This window comes from Salmo salar, chromosome 13 (assembly GCF_965601325.2).
Source record: "Salmo salar chromosome 13, fSalSal1, whole genome shotgun sequence".
NCBI classification, from domain to species: Eukaryota; Metazoa; Chordata; class Actinopteri; order Salmoniformes; family Salmonidae; genus Salmo; species Salmo salar.
In genome coordinates, this window is record NC_138303.1 from 52663905 (window position 1) to 52687023 (window position 23119).

A 23119-nucleotide genomic window follows, 5' to 3' on the forward strand; every position below is an offset into this window, starting at 1 on the left:
TAATTGGAGGGCAGGAGCGCTACACGCAACCAGTGGAAAATATTTGGGTCAGCTCACTAACAGGTGGATACAAAACAGGTCAATAATGTAAAGTATGGGTGAGGCAGCTTTTCGTCCCCTTGCTACACTCCCACAAACAAATGAAAATACATGCACACACACACACAAAAACACACTCCTGCTCCAGGTAAACATTTTTGAGCCATTATTAGATATTGTCATTACCCATTGTCATCCATTGTTACTTTCTTGTTTTTTCCATCTTGCCCACTAGCTATAACAGGTAGACCCCTCTCTGACGAACTGGTTTCACCCAAAACCAAATCAAACAAGCTTTAATCTTCTCACCCACTATACAGAGACTGCATCTCTGTGAAGTGATGTACAGTATTGTGGTGAATAATGTATTCTGCTACGATTTTATAGTGTGTGTGTGTGTGTTTGAGGATGGAACATGCATGTCTGTGTGTTGTTGGGGGGGGGGGGGTGAGAGGAGGAGGAGGAGGGAGGGTGTGGGACTTAGCGTTTTGGGCTCCCTTTGTGTGAAGATAAAACATGCAAATTGTGGATTATTTTAATGAATTTTTTTCTAGTGCTGAATCTCTAATCCCTAAAGCAGTTTGAAAGGTTTCAAAGTAACCCCCTCCCCCTTTTTTCCTGATAGGAATTTACAACTACCAGCTGTCTAGGAATGTGATCCTATGCACTTTAATTCCACTGTGGCGCAGTTATACTGCAAAGTAACATGGAATGGACATACACTATATATACAAAAGTATGTGGACACCCCTTCAAATTAGTGGATTCGGCTATTTCAGCCACAACCGTTGCTGACAGGTGTATAAAATTGAGCACACAACCATGCATTCTCCATACTCAAACATTGGCAGTAGATTGGCCTTACTGAAGAGCTCAGGGACTTTCAACGTGGCACCGTCATAGGATGCCACCTTTCCAACAAGTCAGTTCGTCACATTTCTGCACTGCTAGAGCTGCCCCGGTCAACTGTAAGTGCTGTTATTGTGAAGTGGAAATGTCTAGGAGCAACAACGGCTCAGCTGCGAATGAGACCACCGAGTGATGAAGCGCGTACATGTAAAAATCGTCTGTCCTCAGTTGCAACACTCACTTCAAAGTTCCAAACTGCCTCGGGAAGCAACGTCAGCACAAGAACTGTTCATCGGGAGCTTCATGAAATGGGCTTCCATGGCCGAGCAGCCGCACACAAGCCTAAGATCACCATGTACAATGCCAAGTGTCGGCTGGAGTGGTGAATCACGCTTCACCAGCTGGCAGTCCGATGGACGAATTTGGGTTTGGCGGATGCCTGGAGAACGCTACCTGCCCGAATGCATAGTGCCAACTGTACATTTTGGTGGAGGAGGAATAATGGTCTGGGGGTGTTTTTCATGGTTAGGGCAAGGCCCCTTAGTTCCAGTTAAGGGAAATCTTAACGCTACAATGACATTCTAGACGATTCTGTGTTTCCAACAGTTTGGGGAAGGCCCTTTCCTTTTTCAGCATGACAATGCCCCCGTGCACAAAGTGATGTCCATGCAGAAATGGTTTTCGAGATAGGTGTAGAAGAACTTTACTGGCCTGCACAGAGCCCTGACCCCAACCCCATCGAACACCTTTGGGATGAATTGGAACGCCGACTGCAAGCCAGGTCTAATCACCTACATCAGTGCCCAACCTAATGAATGCTCTTGTGGCTGAATGGAAGCATGTCGCCGCAAGAATGTTCCAACATCTAGTGGAAAGCCTTCCCAGAAGAGTGGAGGCTGTTATAGCGGTAAAGGGGGGACCAACTCCATATTAATGCCCATTGATTTTGGAATGAGATGTTTGATGAGCATGTGTCCACATACATTTGGTCATCTAGTGTGGTTAGGTCAAAACCATCCTTTTCAAATGTTATTTGACAGTGATGATAATGATGATTGTGATGACACTGTGGAATCAATCTATAGTTCAATCGAGTACAGGCTTAACTGAATGACAACAGAGAATTTTATTGAATAGTTTGAGGTAGGCCTTGTCTCTGAGGAATGCTCCTCAGAGCTAGATGCTGATGACAGGTTGCCCTATGCTGGGCAGCTGGTATCGCTTGGAGAACGGAGCTCTGATGATGGGCATTCAGGTTATTATGCTGGTGGTGGGGAGGTGGAAAGTCGTTGGAAGACTGTTGCGGAAAAACATTAAGTCAGAGACAAGGGGTGAGTTGACATAAATACTCCAATAGATTTATGCCCATTGGTTAACAGAAGGGGAAGTGATTATTGCACGAGTGAGCCAATAGGTTAATCAGCAAGCGTGGCGGAATTGCCTTAGTGTGCTATTGGCTGAAGTTAATAGGTGAATGACATTCCGCACACTTCTTAACGGTAAAGAGGAGGTGAGATGTGACGCTATCCTGATGAAGTAACATTATTAACACTACCATATACAGTACACTGAGTATACCAAACATTAGGAACTTCCTAATATTGAGTTGCACCCCACCATTTTGCCGTCAGAAGAGAGTAAATTCGTCGGGGCATGGATTCTACAAGTTTTTAAAAGCAGGGATGCTGGCCCATGTTGACTCTAATGCTTCTCACGGTTGTGTCAAGTTGGCTGGATGTCCTTTGGGTGGTGGACCATTCTTGATACACACGGGAAACTGTTGAGTGTGAAAAACCCAGTAGCGTTGCAATTCTTTACTACCATACCCTTTTCAAAGGCACTTGCCCATTCACCCACTGAATGGCACACACACAATCAATGTCTCAATTGTCTCAAGGCTTAGAAATCCTTCTTTAACCTGTCTCATCCCCTTCATCTACACTATTTGAAGTGGATTTAACAAGTGCCGTCAGTAAGGAATCATAGCTTCAACTGGATTCAGCTGGTCAGTCTATGTCATGGAAAGAGTTCTTAATGTTTTGTATACTCAATGTAAATACCTGCTATGCTGAGGGGGTAACGTGGCCACTCCCATATCAATACCTGCTATGCTTATGAGGTCCCATTATAACCACTACCACGGATATCTGCTATGCTAATGAGGTAACATTATAGACACTATCTTTTAAATACCTGCTATGCTGATGAGGGCGATAGGAAGTGGTGTGAATTACAGAATTTACTAGATAAATTAAGTGACGATCCATTCAGTCCAGCCTTAATGACTGAACTTTCGTGGCTACATTAAATGTTACTACTTTTAATTCAAACAGGGTATAAAAAAGGATACCCACATATCCTAGACAAATTAATGCTCCTTTTTAAATGTTATTTGACAGTGATGATGATACTTCTAGAACATTTTCTGTATCTATGTATCTGTACTTAGTATCTTTTAATTCTAAATGTAAAAAAGGATGCCCACACATCAGTCACTTGTGTCAGTTATCCCCTATAGACTCCAAGGCAACATATGGGAAAAGCTCTTTGCACTTACTCAAATGATATACTGGATATAGTATCATTCTGTAGTCTTATATACTACATAAGTGGACACTACATGGACTTGCACTTAAACACTATCCCTGTTTTTCAATGAACAAGGCCTTACTGGTCCATTGCATTCAATGTGTTTGTGTTTGTAATATTGTATGCGACTTATCAGGATATAGCCCCACGGACATTTGATACAGTTATAAGGGATTATTGTAGGGTGGGAATTGCCAGGGACCTCACAATACGATATAGGATGTTCACCCATAAAATTATTAATTGATTCAAGGTTTATAGGTCCGTTCAATAGAGAATTAGGTCAGAAAAATAGTCCAAAACGCATGACTCATCACAGACATGATCAAAAGTGCTCACCGCGGCAGAATGGCATGGCGCAATATAATTTTTTTTATTGTATTTAACCTTTATTTAACTAGGCGAATCAGTTAAGAACAAATTCTTATTTACAATGACGGCCTACCAAAAGGCAAATGGCCTCCAGCGGGACGGGGGCCTGTGATAAAAAAAAAATACAATATCAATATCAATATAGAACAAAACACACATCACAACAAGAGAGACAACACAACACTACAAAAAGAGAGACCTAAGACAACAACATAGCAAGGCAGCAACACATGACAACAACAACATGGTAGCAACACAACATGGTAGCAGCACAAAACATGGTACAAACATTATTGGGCACAGTCAACAGCACAAAGGTCAAGAAGGTAGAGACAACAATACATCACACAAAGCAGCCACAACTGTCAGTAAGAGTGTCCATGATTGAGTCTTTGAATGAAGAGATTGAGATAAAACTGTCCAGTTTGAGTGTTTGTTGCAGCTCGTTCCAGTCGCTAGCTGCAGCGAACTGAAAAGAGGAGCGACCCAGGGATGTGTGTGCTTTGGGGACCTTGAACAGAATGTGACTGGCAGAATGGGTGTTGTATGTGGAGGATGAGGGCTGCAGTAGATATGTCAGATAGGGGGGAGTGAGGCCTAAGAGGGTTTTATAAATAAGCAGCTTTGAACGTCAACTGACAAGCTAACCAGTCGCTGCAGGTTCGTGAGTGAAAACATGGGCTTTTTCGAAATGAAATCTGCTAAATACAAAAACAACAAAAAATGGGAACTATTTACAAAGCTAACAGACTGAATTTCAATATCCCACCCTCCACATAGAGAATATATTCTTGTTTTCATTGTTTGTTTTTGATTCTTTCCCTTTAAATCACCAGAAACGGCTCTTTACAACGTAGATTGATTGCCAATATAGCCAATGAAAGCCAAGGATCTGGAGATGAAAATGAAGATGGTATCAAGTTGATTTTGATTGGTCCAATCCATGGAAACACCTTCAAATGGTACCACCTCCGAACACCAAATATGGAAGAGATACAACCAAGAGCAGTGCAGTCTAAACTCGCAACGGTCACAACAAATTCATGTTTTTATTTCATCAACACTGTCAAGTACAAGTATAAGGTTATAATATTTTAGAGAACAATCTAATTATTAATTATATGTGATTTAAAATGACATAGAGCAAAGACAACCAGTGATGGAGAAAGTGCTGAATGGTCACACTTGTCATACCTTAATAGAAAATTACTCAAGTAAAAGTAAATGTCAGCCAATAAAATACTACTTCAGTAAAATTGTAAAAGTATCTGCTTTTAAATGTACTTAAGTACAGTGGTTGAGAAAGTACTACATTGTCATACTTGAGTAAAAGTACAAAGTTAAAGTAAATGCTATACATCAAATTCCTTATATTAAGCAAACCAGACGGCAGTATTTCTTTATATATTTTTTTATTTACAGACAGACGGGGGCACACTCCAACACTCAGAAATAATTTACAAACATTATTTGTGTGTAGTGAGTCCACCAGATCAGAGGCAGTAGGGATGACAAGGCGTTATATTGATAGGTGTGTGAATTGGACTATAATTCTGTCCTGCCTGAGCATTTACACTCAACAGTTTCCCGTGTGTATCAAGAATGGTCCACCACCCAAAGGACATCCAGCCAACTTGACAGAACTGTGGGAAGCATTGGAGTCAACATTGGCCAGCATCCATGTGAAACGCTTTCGACACCTTGTAGAGTCCATGCCCCAACAAACTTTATGTCACTCACTATTATGCCATGTTAAATATACAGTATGTCACATTGCAGACATATTACAAAAATGTTGGTGAAGAGAGCAGCAGAGTCCCCAAAGGCAAGTATCCTGTAAGACATCATTCACTTCATTGGTCCATGAGCTGAATTCCTCTCTGGTTGAAGTTCTTATGGTCATTGGGAATTTTTTGTTGGTCAATTAAGCCAGACAAGCTCAATCACACACAGATAACATATTTTAAACGATTTCCAATCGTATATGTAGCCAGGTCTGGTATAGAAAAGAAATTAGAGGAAATCGAACATCTCCTCATATTTGCTTCAGCGGGTATTTTACAGAGATAATTCACTGTCTCAGTGGAATCTTTGATATTTAAAAAACAAATGTGGCCCGAGGCAATATTCATTAACTGTAAATAATAGAACTGCTTGGATAGTGTAGCACCAAGGTGAAATTAGCCTCTTATTATTTTATAAAGTTAGTGTTCCTAGGGCTTTCCAGTTAGGAGTATTAAAAATGTACAACCCTCTGACAAATTATTCACTTGACAGATTTGCTATTGGCCTTAATAACTAACCATTCAGCTCCACATTGTTTCAAATTGATAAAATTAGATGTTTCCCTCTGTCACGTATTTTCCCGTACGGCAGATAGCTTGGTATATCCTTTATCTTCTCTGCTTTTTACATTTCTAATTACACAGAATAATTTTCAAATAACCGTATGACACAAACATTGCAAGGTAAAACCTTCTTCAAATGTTTAAAGAATTGTATTTGCAGAGGTTCTTAAAAATGTAATTTCCATTTGGGGCCATAGGCTATGGCAAGGAGAATGTCTAAAGGAAAATACATTGAGCACCACTGTCTTGTTATTTGTGCACAAGAACGCTTTGTGAACTACCTACCTAATCATTTGTCCTCAATTTCTTAACTTTTCCATTCTTTCTAGTTTTGAATCATCAACATGTTTGCCATGAAGTTGACATTACCTACAGGTCAAAATAGAAGCTGCCTGTCGACCAACAAACACACACAGTAGCATTAGATTGAGAAATAATCATGAGGAAATACAGAACCATGCCCACAGCACCCCCACATCCCCAAGTGAGTAGCATCTTGTGGTTGTGACCACCGAGCCTTAGACATATCTCCATATCAGTGGGGTTGGATGGATCCACTTGTTCTCCCAATAGGGGGGTAATGGAGCTCCTCATTAAGCCAGACTGGCGACAGGCTGGTAGATGAGTAGCCAGGGCTTACATGCGCCAGCTCTCCGAGGGGAAGTCTCACTGGCAAACAAACACATCTGCCCTGTGCCAACGCTGAGGGAAGCAGGGTCTTTTTTCTGTTATTTTTTTAACATAGGTAGGGTCTTCAAATGTAGTTTGCTTACAGTAGCTAGCACCAGGCTCATTTCTCATCTGTTTGCGAACCCATTTAAGTTTTATGACAGTTTAACCTTGCTTTACGTCTTGTTCTTTTTCTGTATTCTCTCTCATTCACTCTCATTCTCTCTTTCTCTCACCACCGTACTTTGGGGAGAGTGGGGTAAGTTGAGCCATTTTTACATTCAGCATCACTCCATCAAGGGAACAATAGTATTCTTTCAATAGTATTCTTTCTAACAATAGTATTCTTTCTATATATTTCAGGATGTTGTGCATCCCTGGAAATAATCAGAATTCATGTAAACATTACAGTTTTGAAAACATAGCTTGTCCGATAAAAGTGGTCTCTTGGCACAACTTACCCTGGGTATGAGGTACGTTGAGCCTTGGGACAAGGTATGTTAAGCCACCTACACATTTCTGTACTGAATTAAATATTACTGCTACCTTTTTCAATCCATGTATATCTTTATTTCCAAAACACAATTGAACACAATCACATGAGCTTTTTTGTGTTTTAATTATTTTAAGCACGTTTTAACACAGGCTTAAAACCTAACAAACACTTTTCACTTTTTAAAAACATTTTTAATGCCCGGCCCTGTTGTTACCCAATATCCCAGTGATAATGCCTTGAATTATGTCTGGGAAGAAAACGCAACAATTTGCTCAACTTGTCATTGGCTCAGCCATTTGCTCAACTTACACCAAGGCTAACATTTTTATTATATTAGCCCACACAGCGACAAAGATGCACTTTCATGCTAGTTTTAGGACCTCTTATTGAAGCTTATTGAAACCCCAACTGATGTATAGAACAATCTTAAAATGATCTACTTTGGTTTAGATACAAGCATCATGAAACCTCAAACAGTGGTTCCCAAACTTTTATAGTCCCGTACCCCTTCAAACATTCAACCTCCAGCTGCGTACCCCCTCTAGCACCAGGGTCAGCGCACTCTCAAATGTTGTTTTTTGTCATCATTGTAAGCCTGCCACACACACACACTCTACGCAAAATGTATTAAACAAAGAAATGAGTGTGAGGTTTTGTCACAACCCGGCTCGTGGGAAGTGACAAAAAGCTCATATAGGACCAGGGCACAAATAATAATCAATAATTTTGCTCTTTGTTTAGCCATCTTACATATAAAACCTTATTTGTTCATCAAAAATTGTGAATAACTCACCACAGGTTAACCAGAAGGGTGTGCTTGAAAGGATGCACATAACTCTGCAATGTTGGGTTGTATTGGAGGAGACTCAGTCTTTTAAATAATTTTCCACACACAGTCTGTGCCTGTATTTAGTTTTCATGCTAGTGAGGGCTGAGAATCCACTCTCACATAGGTACGTGGTTGCAAAGGGCATGAGTGTCTTAACAGTGCGATTTTCCAAGGCAGGATACTCGCAGCCCTATCCAGAAATCTGGCAGTGGCTTCTGATTAAATTCAAATTTCACAGAACCGCTCGTTGCAATTTTGATGAGGCTCTCTTGTTCAGATATTGGTAAGTGGACTGGAGGCAGGGCATTAAAGGGATAACGAATCCAGTTGTGTGTGTACCTGCGTAATTGCGCACCCAGCTCACTCAGGTGATTTGCTATATCACATTTGACATTGTCCGTAAGCTTGAGTTCATTTGCACACAAAAAATCATACAATGATGGAAATGCAGACAGAGAAGAGCTCCAACTTCTTAATCATAGCCTCAATTTTGTCCCGCAGATTGAATATAGTTGCGGAGAGTCCCTGTAATCCTAGATTCAGATCTTTCAGGCGAGAAAAAACATCACCCAGATAGGCCAGTCGTTTGAGAAACTCGTCATCATGCAAGTGGTCAGACAAGTGAAAATGATGGTCAGTAAAGAAAACTTTAAGCTCGTCTCTAAATTAAAAAAAAAACGTCTCAATACTTTGCCCCTTGATAACCAGCGCACTTCTGTATGTTGTACATGGTCACTGCCCATATCATTGCATAATGCAGAAAATACACGAGAGTTTGATGGCTTTTGAGCCATCAGTACAGATACCAAAACATCTTGACCACCAAAGTCCATTTGATATCATCTCCTGTTGTCCTGGTTTCCAATGGTTTTCAGAAGAGGATGTCTTCCATAATTGACCCCCCATAAACGTAACGGACATTTTCCAGGAGCTGTGCCAGTCCCGCCATGTCTGTTGACTTATCCAGCTGTAACACATAGAATTCACTGGCTTGTATGCGAAGCAGTAATTGATTCAAAACATCTCCTGCCATATCACTGATGCGTCGTGAAACAGTGTTGTTTGATGAAGGCAATGTCTGTATAGTTTTTTTGGCCTTTCCCCCCCAGCTTTGTCCCAGCCATATCCGCGGCAGCAGGAAGAATTAAGTCCTCCACAATAGTATGGGGCTTGCCTGTCCTAACCACTTGGTAGCTCACCATATAAGATGCTTCTAGCCCCTTCTTATAAATGGTATCTGTTGCTTTTATACGTCTTACTACTCGAAAGTCGTCTTAATTCTCGATCCAAAAACTCCTGTGGCTTATTTTTCAAATTAGCATGTTTCATTTCTAAATGTCTGCCTAAGAGTGAAGGTTTTATCGAGTTGTGAGATCGTACTTTTGCACGTATAACACACTGTGGCTGAGGAAAGGCACTACTCCCAATATAATTGAATCCCAAATCAATGTAGTTCTCATCACATTTGCGCCTCTTCGATGGACCAACGTCCCTGTCTGTTGTTCCGTGCTTTCCCAGGTAATGGGGCAGTAGCTCTTCGGCTGCATCAGATTCACAACTGTCAGTGTCCATGCTAGTTGGGCTAGCAACAAATGTAGAATTACTGATGCTAGCATTGGATGTGCTCGTGGAAGCAGAGCAACTTGTGTCGTCAACAGGTGCAGGTGTAGTACCACTGGTACTACCAGTGGAGCTGGTATGTGTCTCTATGGACGCGGGCCTTACATTTTCTTAACCATTTATCAATTTTCGAGCAACCAGAATGAGCAGCAGCTACGTTTGGCTACATATGGACCGTTAGTGGAATTTCCACGAGAGAGTAACGGATAACCTGATTGGATGTTAATTATTTGACTAGGCTACCTGAATTTGACACTGTGTTGTTGTTTCGCTGAACACTAGATGTTTTAATTTTATTTTTGGCAGTCAAACGAGGCTACTCAGGTGCAAAAAAAACATCACCCAAATGTATAGCCCATTGGAAAATCTAAGTGGCCTGTTTGAAAATGTGAATCACATTTTTATTTGGCGTACCCCTGATGGCATTGCAAGGACCCCTGGGTAAATTCAACTACGTTTTTTGGAGCTGACTTGCTTACCACTTTTTCTATGTGGTTTATTCCTTCACAGACTCCATGAAATGATGACCTCTTCCTAAATATTTGGTCAAATTATACATTTTGTGTATGGTTTCCTAGAAACAAGGCTTGATCAACTTACACCTTTTGCTCAACTTACCCTACTCTCCGCTACCCATGTGTGGGAGGCATCTTCATACTAGCTTCCGGTGATGCAACATAAAAGGCTGCTGGGGCTTTATTTAACTTTTTATTCACCCACAAACCATGTGACAAACGAGAAATAGGGGAGCTGTCAATGGCCTGATTGGTTATTTCGTCATGTCCTTCAAGGTGATAGGCCACAGCCACACCACAACGCTTTGAGGCCCTGGTTTCGGGGGTGTGTGTACCTCGGCTGCACGTGCTGTGTTCCTAACTGCTGTACAGCAAGGCAGTGTGGCTTGGTAGATGTTTTTAAGTGTGGTGCTCAGAGGCGTGCATACATTCTGAAACGTGTGCATGTGTGAATGTGGTGCTTGTACAGTGCCTTCGGAAAGTATTCAGATCCCTTGACATTTTGTTAGGTTATAGCCTTATTCTAAAATTGATTAAATCGTTTTTTTCCCTCATCAATCTACACACAATACCCCATAATGACAAAGCAAAAATAGGTTTTTAGTAATTTTTGCTTGTTTATTAACAATAACATTTTTTTTACACTTTACTCAGTACGTTGTTGAAGCACCTTTGGCAGCAATTACAGCCTCAACTCTTTTCGGGTATGATGCTACAAGCATGGCACACCTGTATTTGGGGAGTTTGTCTCATTCTTCTCTTCAGATCCTCTCAAGCTCTGTCAGGTTGGATGGGGAGTGTTGATGCGAAGCTATTTTTAGGTCTCTCCAGAGATGTTCGATCGAGTTCAAGTCCGGGCTCTGGTTGGGCCACTCAAGGACATGTCCCGAAGTCACTCCTGCGTTGTCTTGGCTGTGTGCTTAACCTCCCTGGGCAAGTCCCACCTAGTCAACAACCAGTGGAATCGCGTGGCGCGAAATACAAATACCTCATAAATGCTATAACTTCAATTTCTCAAACATATGACTATTTTACACCATTTTAAAGACAAGACTCTCGTTAATCTAACCACATTGTCCGATTTCAAAAAGGCTTTACAGCGAAAGCAAAACATTAGATTATGTAAGGAGAGTACCCTGCCAAAAATAATCACACAGCCATTTTCAAAGCAAGCATATATGTCACAAAAACCAAAACCACAGCTAAATGCAGCACTAACCTTTGATGATCTTCATCAGATGACACTCCTAGGACATTATGTTATACAATACATGCATGTTTTGTTCAAACAAGTTCATATTTATATCAAAAACCAGCTTTTTACATTAGCATGTGATGTTCCGAACTAGCATACCCACCGCAAACTTCCGGTGAATTTACCAAATTACTCACGATTAACGTTCACAAAATACATAACAAATATTTTAAGAATTATAGATACAGAACTCCTTTATGCAATCGCGGTGTCAGATTTTAAAATAGCTTTTCGGCGAAAGCACATTTTGCAATATTCTGAGTACATAGCCCAGCCATCACGGCTAGCTAATTTGACACCCACCAAGTTTGGCCCTCACCAAACTCAGATTTACTATAAGAAAAATTGGATTACCTTTGCTGTTCTTCGTCAGAATGCACTCCCAGGACTTCTACTTCAACAACAAATGTTGTTTTGGTTCGAAATAATCCATAGTTATATTGAAATAGCTCCGTTTTGTTCGTGCGTTCAGGTCACAATCCGAAGGGTGACGCGCGAGCGCATTTCGTGACAAAAAAATTCAAAATATTACATTACCGTACTTCGAAGCATGTCAAACGCTGTTTAAAATCAATTGTTATGCTATTTTTCTCGTAAAATAGCGATAATATTCCAACCGGGCGACGTTGTATTCATTCAAAGGCTGAAAGAAAAACATGGAGAATTCACATGAACGCGCATCTCCAGTGTCACTGTCCCCAGCCTGACCAGTAACAAACAGAGCTGCTGTACTTCGCCCGGAGACTGCAGACATCTCATTCCACTTTCTGGCGCCTTCTGAGAGACAATGGAAGCCTTAGAAAATGTCACGTTACAGCAGAGATGCTGTATTTTTGATAGAGATGCAACAGAAGGATAACAAATTGTCAGACAGGGCACTTCCTGTATGGAATCTTCTCAGGTTTTGGCCTGCCATATGAGTTCTGTTATACTCACAGACACCATTAAAACAGTTTTAGAAACTTTTGGGTGTTTTCTATCCAAATCTACTAATTATATGCATATTCTCGTTCCTGGGCAAGAGTAGTAACCAGTTTAAATCGGGTACGTTTTTTATCCGGCCGTGCAAATACTGCCCCCTAGCCCCAACACGTTTTAAGGTTGTAATGTTGGAAGGTGAACCTTCACTCCAGTCTGAGGTCCTGAGCGCTCTGGAGCAGGTTTTCATCAAGGATCACTCTGTACTTTGCTCCGTTCATCTTTCCCTCAAGCCTGACTAGTCCCCCAGTCCCTGCCACTGAAAAATATCCCCACAGCATGATGCTACCACCACCATGCTTCACTGTAGGGATGGTACCAGGTTTCCTCCAGACGTGACGCTTGGCTTTCAGACCAAAGAGTTGAATCTTGGTTTCATCAGACCAGAGAATCTTGTTTCTCATGTTCTGAGAGTCTTTAGGTGCCTTTTGGCAAACTCCAAGCAGGCTGTCGTGCCTTTTGCTGAGGAGTGTCTTCCGTCTGGCCACTCCACCATAAAGGCCTGATCAGTGGAGTGCTACAGAGATGGTTGTCCTTCTGGAAGGTTCTCCCATCTCCATAGAGGAGCTCTGGAGCTTAGTCAGAGTTACCATCGGGTTCTTATATAGTGGGACCTTATATGGACAGGTCTGTGCCTTTCCAAATCATGTCCAATCTATTGAATTTATCACAGGTGGACTCCAATCAGGTTGTAGAAACATATCAAGAATGATCAATGGAAACAGGATGCACCTGAGCTCAATTTCGAGTCTCATAGTAAAGGATCTGAATAATTATGTAAATAAGGTATTTCTGTTTTTCATTTTTAATGCATTTGCAAAATGTTTTTGCTTTGTCATTATGGGGTATTGTAGATTACTGAGGATTTTTTTTATTTAATCCATTTTAGAATAAGGCTGTAATGTAACAAAATGTGGAAAAAATCAAGGGGTCTGAATACTTTATGTGTGCATCTGTGAGTGTGTAGTGTGTGTTCTCATGTGTGTGTTTTGTGTGTGTGTGTATACATTTGATTATGAATCCTCAATGGTTACAATTCACAGTGACCTCTCTTTCCTGTCATTCATCCTAGCCCGAATAGCACAGGAGGTTGGTGACACCTTAATTGGGGACAATGGGCTTGTGTTAATGACTGGAGTGGAATAGGTGGAATTGTATCAAATACATCAAACACATGGTTTCCAGGTGTTTGATGCCATTCCATTTGCTCCGTTCCGGCCATTATTATGAGCCGTTCTCCCCTCAGCAGCCTCCAGTGCCGTATAGATTGCTCTAGTTTAGGCCAGCCAGCCACTACTATGAGGCTTGAGAGCTCTATGGTTCTCCACTAGTCTCCAGAGCCTTGGCTCTGTGCCAGTGTTCAGCCCCACTCTCTCTTGGGGGTTGAGGGGCATGGGGAGTGGCCGGTAATGTCAGCTCATTAAGCTCCATTCTTCCTCGTGCAGCATTGCACTGTATGGAACCACTGTTTGAGACCCATGTCATTACCCCTCCCCCTGCACGCATGTGAAGGGAAGGGTGGCGAGGGGAGGTATATTACGCGGATTGATATTTTCCTTTTGAAAATGCCCTGCTTGTAACTCCTAAAGGGCCTCCCTCTTCTTTTCTCCCCTCCTGCTCTTCTCTCTCTCCTGTCTCTCTCACTCTTTCTTTCTCTCTCCCTCCTGTCTCTCTCACCACAGGCCCGGTACGGTGTGGGTGAACGAGGAATTCGGCTCCTCCACGGTACCCCACCCCCAGGCTCCAACCCAGCTGGGAAAAGACTGCCCACTGCTGGGGTGAGATATGGCTAAGGCCCCCATAACCTTCCTCTATACTAAAGCCCCAGAGGGTGTTCCCCATGGGTCGGTGCTGAGCCCCTTGAAGGTTGTGAGCCACGAATTAACACTCTCTAGAGTCGAGAATTAGCGCATTAGTGGTCCTCCGACATGCCAACAAGAAAACCCAGAGGCACTTGTATGAAGGGAAGGTACACACACACACACACACACACACACACACACACACACACACACACACACACACACACCACACACACACACACACACACACACACACACACACACACAGTCTCTAAATAGGCGCGACTATAGTCTAGTAGTTAATGAAACCATCCCTTGTGTTTTCTCCATGGTAGTCTGTCTCTCCAAACGTCCAATCCCACATAATAAACATCAACAACACTGCACTCTTCAATAGGTCACACAAGGCAGCAACACAACAGTCTACCTTTTGACACGGAACCATGCAGGGGGAAAAAAAGAGGCAGAGATGTAAATAGACTGATACGTTTCCTTTGCTGGTAATGATTTATTTTTGTCACTGCCATAACAGTCAAAACTTCAGCCGCACTTTTTTTAAACATTTTTTTTATTTTCCTTTTCTCTTTCATACATTCATATGGTGCAGGGAGGCAAGAGAGCAGTAGATTGCATTAAGATAACCAATTATATGCTAGAGGAAACCAGACTTTTTTTTCTTCCACTGCCGTTATCTGATGTTGCGGTGAGCAGAGGCAAAGGGCTGGGGTAATGTGACATTCACTCTGCCCTTTATCTCCCCATCGCTGTTTACCAGATTCAGTTAAAAGTGGGTTCTGCTCTGCATCCTCTCCCCCGCCAGAGAAACCCCACATACACACCCACACACACGTGCAGACGCACGCGCACACACACACTCATGCACACACGCACGCACGCACACACAGACACACACACACACACACACACACACACACACACACACACACACATACACACATATACAAACTCCTTCCCCTCCCCGCTCCACGGCTGCACCTTGCCATTACATTTTAATGCGTGTGTGGCTTTGTGTGTGTCTACAGTACAGTATACTCTTTGGTGTAGTTTGTGGGTGAGGTAGATATAAACTATATATACAAAAGTATGTGGACACCCCTTCAAATTAGTGGATTCGGCTATTTCATACCCATTGCTGACAGGTTTGTAAAATCGAGCCCACAGCCATGAAATCTCCATAGACAGACATTGGCAGTAGAATGGCCTTACTGAAGAGCTCTGTGACTTTCAACGTGGCACCATCATAGGATGCCACCTTTCCAACAAGTCAGTTCGTCACATTTCTGCACTGCTAGAGCTTCCCCGGTCAACTGTAAGTGCTGTTATTGTTAAGTGGAAATGTCTGGGACCAACAGCGGCTCAACCGCGAAGTGGTAGGCCACATAAGCTCACAGAACGGGACTGCTGTGTGCTGAAGAGCGTAGTGCGTAAAAATCATCTGTCCTCGGTTTCAACACTCACTACCGAGTTCCAAACTGCCTCTGGAAGCAACGTCAGCACAAGAACTGTTCATCTGGATATGATATGGGTTTCCATGGCCGAGCACCCTAAGATCACAAAGCACAATGCCAAGCATCGGCTGGAGTTGTGTAAAGCTCACCGCCCTTGGGCTCTGAAGCAGTGAAAATGTGTTCTCTGGAGTGATGAATCACGCTTCACTATCTGGCAGTCTGACGGATGAATCTGAGTTTGGAGGATGCCTGGAGAACACTACCTGCTCCAATGCATAGTTCCAACTGTAAAGTTTGGTGGAGGAGGAAAAATGGTCTTGGGCTGTTTTTCATGGTTCAGGCTAGGCCCCTTAGTACTAGTGAAGGGAAACCTTAATGCTACAGTATACAATGACATTCTAGACGATTCTGTGCTTACAACTTTGTGGCAACAGTTTGGGGAAGGCCCTTTACAGTTTCAGCATGACAATGCCCCTGTGCACAAAGCGAGGTCCATACAGAAATGGTTTGTCGAAATCATTGTGGAAGAACTTGATTGGCCTGATCAGAGCCCTGACCTCACCCCATCGAACACCTTTGGGATGAATTGGAACGCCGACTGCGAGCCAGGCCTTATCGTCCAACATCAGTGCCCGACCTCACTAATGCTCTTGTGGCTGAATGGAAGCATATCCCCGCAGAAATGTTCCAACATCTAGTGGAAAGACTTTTCAGAAGAGTGGAGTCTGTTATAGCAGCAAAGGGGGGACCAACTCCATATTAATTCCCATGATTTTGGAATGAGATGTTTGACGTGCAAGTGTCCACATACTTTTGGTCGTGTAGTGTAACTTTTGTTTGTTTGTGTGTGTGTTTGTGTGTATGTGTGCGGGTACATGTTTGTCTGTGCATGCGCAAGTGTGTACGCGTGTCTCTGTGCCTGTGTTCAGTTCTTGTCTACCTCTCCACTTGTTACCCTATGTATGCTCATGTTAGGTTTCTGCCAGTGCACAGGTTAGCCTACACTACAATATATTTAATTTTATTTTACCTTTATTTCAACAAGAAGTCCCATTTAGACCACAGTCGCTTTTACAAGGGAGCCCTGCATTTTACACTTTAAACATTTTTAGAATACAAGCAACAGTTAAAATACAAAAAAATAAAAAAATAAATCTAGGAAAACATCAACATATCTCAGCTACCAGGTCTTCAGTCAATACCCTAAACTGCCTAAACGGCACCAGAACATCCAATTTCAACGAGTTGTACAGATTGTTCCAGCGGTGGGGCACATCAAAACTTAAAGCATATCTACCCAATTCGGGGAAGTCCTGAGGAACCTCAAGAGTTAAACAACCCTGCGAACGTGTTTATTGATTCACGTCTTTATACTTCAACAACGAAGTGAGGTATGTTGGAAGCTTGTGCAGAAGAGCTTTGTAAACAAAGAGGGAGTAATGAAGTTACCAACAGGACTAACCTTTTGATACAGGATGAAGTGATGTGTATTTAAACTGTCACCAGTGATAAAGTGAAGGGCTCTATGGTAGACGGCATCCAAAGGTTTAAGAGTAGTGGCTGTTGTATTCCGATAAGTGGTGTTGCAAATGTCAAGAACTGGCAGGAAAGTTGACTGCACAATCTGCTGTTTCCTGCTATTTAGGGAGAGGCAAAAAAAGAAGCCCACTTCAAATCTTAGCTTTGTAACCAAATCATATGAGCTTACAGTTTCACCTAATATTCCCTCTAAAGTGGCTGGCTAATTGTATTTTACTCATTAATTTGATCCAATGCTGTTCATTTCTAAGGAAGTGTTTCCTCAGACACGGGTTAATAGGTGGGCTGTCAGAGGCCACAGCGAGAGGATGGGGGAAGACGGTGTGGGTGGTACACATTTTCCAGGGGTGTGAGCAAGTTTTATATACATGTACCCATGCGCACACACACATGTGGGCTCTTTTACTCACATGCTCACACACTTTCTCTGATGTACACACATATCCTCGTCACACTGTCAAACCAACAGATACTCAAGTTCATGAAGAGGCACACACACGGATGCATGCACCCTCACACACATGAGATACTTGCAAACATAAACATATAGGCCAAGACTCACTGCGTATAAACAGTATTTATTATGAAGCTATTTTACATTTCCTATCCCCTATTGTGGGCTGACTAGACCATGTTATACAAAAGACCAGGTCAATGACACTTTTTGTTATACTATGGCAGTAGTTTTTAAATTAGATTCTTCTTTATGCTTCAATCTTTTCTAGTACTGTGTTTGAGCATACTGTATGTTGCTCTACTATCGTCTTGGCATTGGTTCTACAATAAAGGCCATGTTGAGTTAACTCCAAACTCTATCTGTAAGTATTGTGAAATTATTATTTTTACATTGCAAGTGAGTTGAAAGTTAAGGTTGAGATTGGTCATTGTGGCCAAATCAAATTGCGGCGAAATGGGTGAGTGTCTAAAAAGGCGTCATGCCTATAAGGGGAACAGGAGCACGTGCCCTCTCAGACTAGTCCTGCTAAAAATAAATACATGCTTGCCCAGATACAGTGCATTCGGAAAGTATTCAGACCCCTTAACTTTTTCACAAATAAATGACATTACAGCCTTATTCTAAAATGGATTTACTCATCAATCTACACATGATACCCCATAATGACAAAGCAAAAACATGCATTTATAAATGTTATAAAAAACAGAAATACCTTATTTACATAAGTATTCAGCCCCTTTGCTACGAGACTCGAAATTGAGCTCAGGTGCATCCTGTTTCCATTGATCATCCTTGAGATGTTTCTACAACTTGATTGGAGTCCCGCTGTGGTAAATTCAATTGATTGGACATGATTTGGAAAGGCGCACGCCTGTCTATATAAGGTCCCACAGTTGACTGTGCATGTCAGAGCAAAACCCAAGCCATGAGGTCAAAGGAATTGTCTGTAGAGCTACGAGACAGGTTTGTGTCGAGGCACAGATCTGGGGAAGGATACCAAAGAATTTCTGCAGCATTGAAGGAGCCCAAGAACACAGTGGCCTCCATCATTCTTAAATGGAAGAAGTTTGGAACCACGAAGACTCTTCCTAGAGCTGGCCGCCCGGCCAAACTGAGCAATCGGGGAAGAAGGGCCTTGGTCAGGGAGGTGACCAAGAACCCGATGGTCACTCTGACAGAGCTCCAGAGTTCTTCTGTGGAGATGGAAGAATCTTCCAGAAGGACAACCATCTCTGCAGGACTCCACCAATCAGGCCTTTATGGTACAGTGGGCAGACGGAAGCCTCTCCTCAGTAAAAGGCACGACAGCCCACTTGGAGTTTGCCAAAAGGCACCTGAAGACTCTCACACCATGAGAAACAAGATTCTCTGGTCTGATGAAACCAAGATTCAACTCTTTGGCCTGAAAGCCAAGTGTCACGTCTGGAGGAAACCTGGCACCATCCCTACTGTGAAGCATGATGGTGGCAGCATCATGCAGTGGGGATGTTTTACTGGGAGACTAGTCAGGATTGAGGGAAAGATGAATGGAGCAAAGTACAGAGAGATCCTTGATGAAAACCTACTCCAGAGCGCTCAGGACCTCAGACTGGGGTGAAGATTCACCTTACAACAGGACAACGACCCTAAGCACACACCCAAGACAACGCAGGAGTGGCTTTGGGACAAGTCTCTGAATATCTTTGAGTGGCCCAGCCAGAGCCCAGTCTTGAAAACTGACAGAGCTTGAGAGGATCTGCAGAGAAGAATGGGAGAAACTCCCCAAATACAGTTGTGCCACGCTTTTAGCGCCATACCCAAGAAAACTTGAGGCTGTAATTGCTGCCAAAGTTGCTTCAACAAAGTACTGAGTAAAAAGTCTGAATACTTTTTTTTCGATAAATGTGCTTTGTCGTTATGGGATATTGTGTGTAGATTGATGAGGGAAAAAAAGATTTATTCCATTTTAGAATAATGCTGTAACAAAACAAAATTTGGAAAAACTCAAGGGGTCTGAATACTTTCTGAATGCACTGTAGGTTCCCAATCTCCCATCCTCATAACTAGCTACATGTACCAATAAGCCATTTCAGGCTATCAATCAAATTATGGTAGGTAGCTTGTCTAACTATCTAAGCTGGCATGCCTGCTGGCAAGTTTGGTAGACTGTAGAAAAGCAAGCAATAATTAAATGCACTGAGTAAAAATCATATTCCTTTCAATTCACCCAGATTTTAGCAGAGATGCAGAGAAGCATATATATTTTATTTTAAAAAAGAACCACAAGTCAGGAGGACAGCTCAAGAAGTATGCTTAGATATGGAGAAAAATATAAATTTTTTTACACCAAATGAATCATAGTGATTATGACTCTAGATTGCAGTAAAAAGCTGTTTCTGGTGTTTGAAAAATGCTAAATTCTCTGGATCGGGGGGGGGGGGGGGGCTAGCCCCACTTCGGACCACCCCCCAGTCATCCACACGTACTTTGTGCCATATCTGATTTTTGGGGTGCATGACGACCCTGCTAAAAACTGATTCAATCTATCTTTCAACTATTGACCTGTGAGCATTGCTTGATTGGGAGATTGGGCATCGCATCGCATCGACGTCAAGATTCTTATTCTATTGTACGCTCTCTCAGTGAAAACAAGACCTTATTAAGCACCACCCCACCTAACCCCATTCCACAGTGCCTTTCTCTTCAATCTCTCTTTCAATCTCTCTGTTGTTCAAACTCGGCTGTGTTCTAGTGGTTTGACTTCAACAGAAAGTGGAGGGATGAAAATCATCTCAGCTGGCTGCCATTTTCTTTTTTACCACCCATACATATTTGCAGTGAAAACATGCCTCCATAGATTGTCAAAAGTTGAATCCATCCTTCTTTTGCTCTTCATATTAGAATATTATATATATATATATATATATATTATAATAATAGCACTCTACTATGAATTAGGACTACATTGATTCCTCGACCAAATAACAATACCAATGGAACATATTCTCTCTGACTCTCTGTATTTATTGTTATAGAGTTGAATCTTGTTGTCTTTAAGTGTTTTGTAGCATTAGGCCTACCTTGCTTAATGGGAGAAGTTTGGCCCTAAGGTAAGCTAATGAGACTGGCAAACAGGGAGTATTTCATAAACAATTGTAGTGGGAATCATTCAGGTGTAATGCCACAGAGTTTGACACTCACCCGTCTAGCTCGTGTGGACTGCTAGCTGTAGAGATGATCATATCTGTAATATAGATCTGTGTACTATGTATAGATGAAGACATATTTGCATCTGCAGATGAATTATGTGGTAGAGGGGGTGAAAACAAAAGGTGGATGTGAGGCACTAGTGGTGGATGTTAACTAGCACTGCTGCAGCAGCTCTGTCTGTGTAGTTGGGATCAAGCAGTCAGAACCAGGAAGAGGCCCTATTTCCCCTTATCTAACGACAACAGAGCACATGTTGCCATGGCCACAGGCTGCTCTCTTTATGGGCTTGTGTGTGTGCGTGTGTGTGTGCGTGTGTGTGTGTGCGTGTGTGTGTGCGTGTGTGTGTGCGTGTGTGTGTGCGTGTGTGTGTGCGTGCGTGTGTGTGTGCGTGTGTGTGTGTGTGTGTGTGTGTGTGTGTGTGCCATGTCCATTGTTTGCTCCGGGTGTGTTAAAACATCAGAATTGTCACTTTAGTAGACACACTTTTCTCTCCTTGTCGCCATTATAACTCTGAGAAACATTTTTCTTGTTCTCACCCTTCTCTTCTCTTTCTTCTTCTTTCTTTCTTCTCTTTCTTTCTTTCTTTCTTTCTTTCTTTCTTTCTCTTCTTTCTTTCTTTCTTTCTAAATTACATTATTTCTTTCTTTCTTTGTGACAGGTTGGGCCCTCACAAAATTCAGTCACACATTGTTTCGGGAATTGTTGAGGTTGAGGTTGGCGAGGACCTTGTTCAGTTAATTGCACAGAAAGAAAAAGGGAGAAGGGGGAGATGGAGAAGTAGGGTGCTCAAACAGACATGCATATTGCATGAGTCCCTCTACTGCACCCCTTTCTTCACAGAATGGCTGAGCAGTGCTTGTTAATTCCGCTCGGTGAATAATTATTTTTAGTGCGAGTTAGTGTTAGTGTACTGTACTGGCAAAAGCTTTTAAAGTCAGAAGTATCATACACTCTCTCTTTATAGATTCTCTTATAAATTGACAAAAAAGAAATCGCAGTCAAAAGTTTTTCTTTCTACCATGGTACACGGTGACATGAAGCCACCAATGTGTATGGGTCCGAGACCACTTCCCCTGGGATTGAGATATCACTTTACATAAAGGCCCAGTGCAGTCAAAAACATGATTTCCATATGTTTTATATATGTTTCTACACTACGAGCAGGGTTGGAAATGAACACCCACCACCCGCCAAATACAGGTAGATTTTGTCATTGGTAAGAATGTCTATTTCACCAGCCACGTTGCATAGAGCATTTGGGAACAGTTTTTTTTTATCCAAAGGCCACATGTAGAAGTTGGTCAAAATGACAAGGCAAGCTACTAAAATGTGACTTTGTTCTCGTGTTTCTTGGCCAGTTATATCCTTTTGTTCACACGCTAGGTGATTTTTTTCATCACAGACAAGCGAGTTCCCACATTACCACGGTAACGATCTGTCCCTTAATAAAGGGGCAGCTGACATTTTTTGATTCACCAAATGATTGCGCTTGATTGAGAATGGATCACTCCTAAAAAAAATATTCATGAACTTTTTGTAATTTCTTATCATTAACCTCTCTGGAGTATGTGGGACGCTAGCGTCCCACCCGCGGGACACACTATTCAACAGCCAGTGAAATAGCAGGGCGGCAAATTCAAAACAACAAAAATCTCATAATTCAAATTTCTCAAACATACAACTATTATATCCCATTTTAAAGATACACTTCTCGTTAATCCAACCACATTGTCCGATTTCAAAAAGGCTTTACGGCGAAAGCATAACATTCAATTATGTTAAGACAGCTTAGAGACAAGAAAAACCACACAGCCATTTTCCAAGCGAGGAGAGGCGTCACAAATACCAGAAATACAGCTAAAATGAATCACTAACCTTTGATGATCTTCATCAGATGGCACTCATAGGACTTCATGTTACACAGTACATGTATGTTTTGCTCGATAAAGTTCATATTTATATCCAAAAACCCCATTTTACATTGGCGTGTAATGTTCAGAAATGTTTTGCCTCCCAAAACTTCCGGTGAATGAGCACATCAATTTACAGAAATACTCATCATAAACGTTGATAAAATATTCAACAGTTATTTAAAGAATTATAG

The 23119-nt window shown here is 42.0% G+C and overlaps 1 protein-coding gene across 2 annotated transcripts in view; it reads left to right on the plus strand.

Moving 5' to 3' along the window:
- The window catches only part of LOC106567461 (TOX high mobility group box family member 2), a 133197-nt gene that overhangs the window by 41241 nt on the left and 68837 nt on the right, over positions 1-23119 (plus strand). The window contains exon 2 of one of the 2 annotated variants that reach the window (XM_045693375.2): positions 14242-14337. The exons of the other annotated variant lie outside the window; for it this stretch is intronic. Coding sequence (XP_045549331.1) covers positions 14242-14337 — 96 coding nt within the window. The remainder of the gene's footprint in view (positions 1-14241; positions 14338-23119) is intronic. 2 annotated transcript variants of the gene reach the window in all.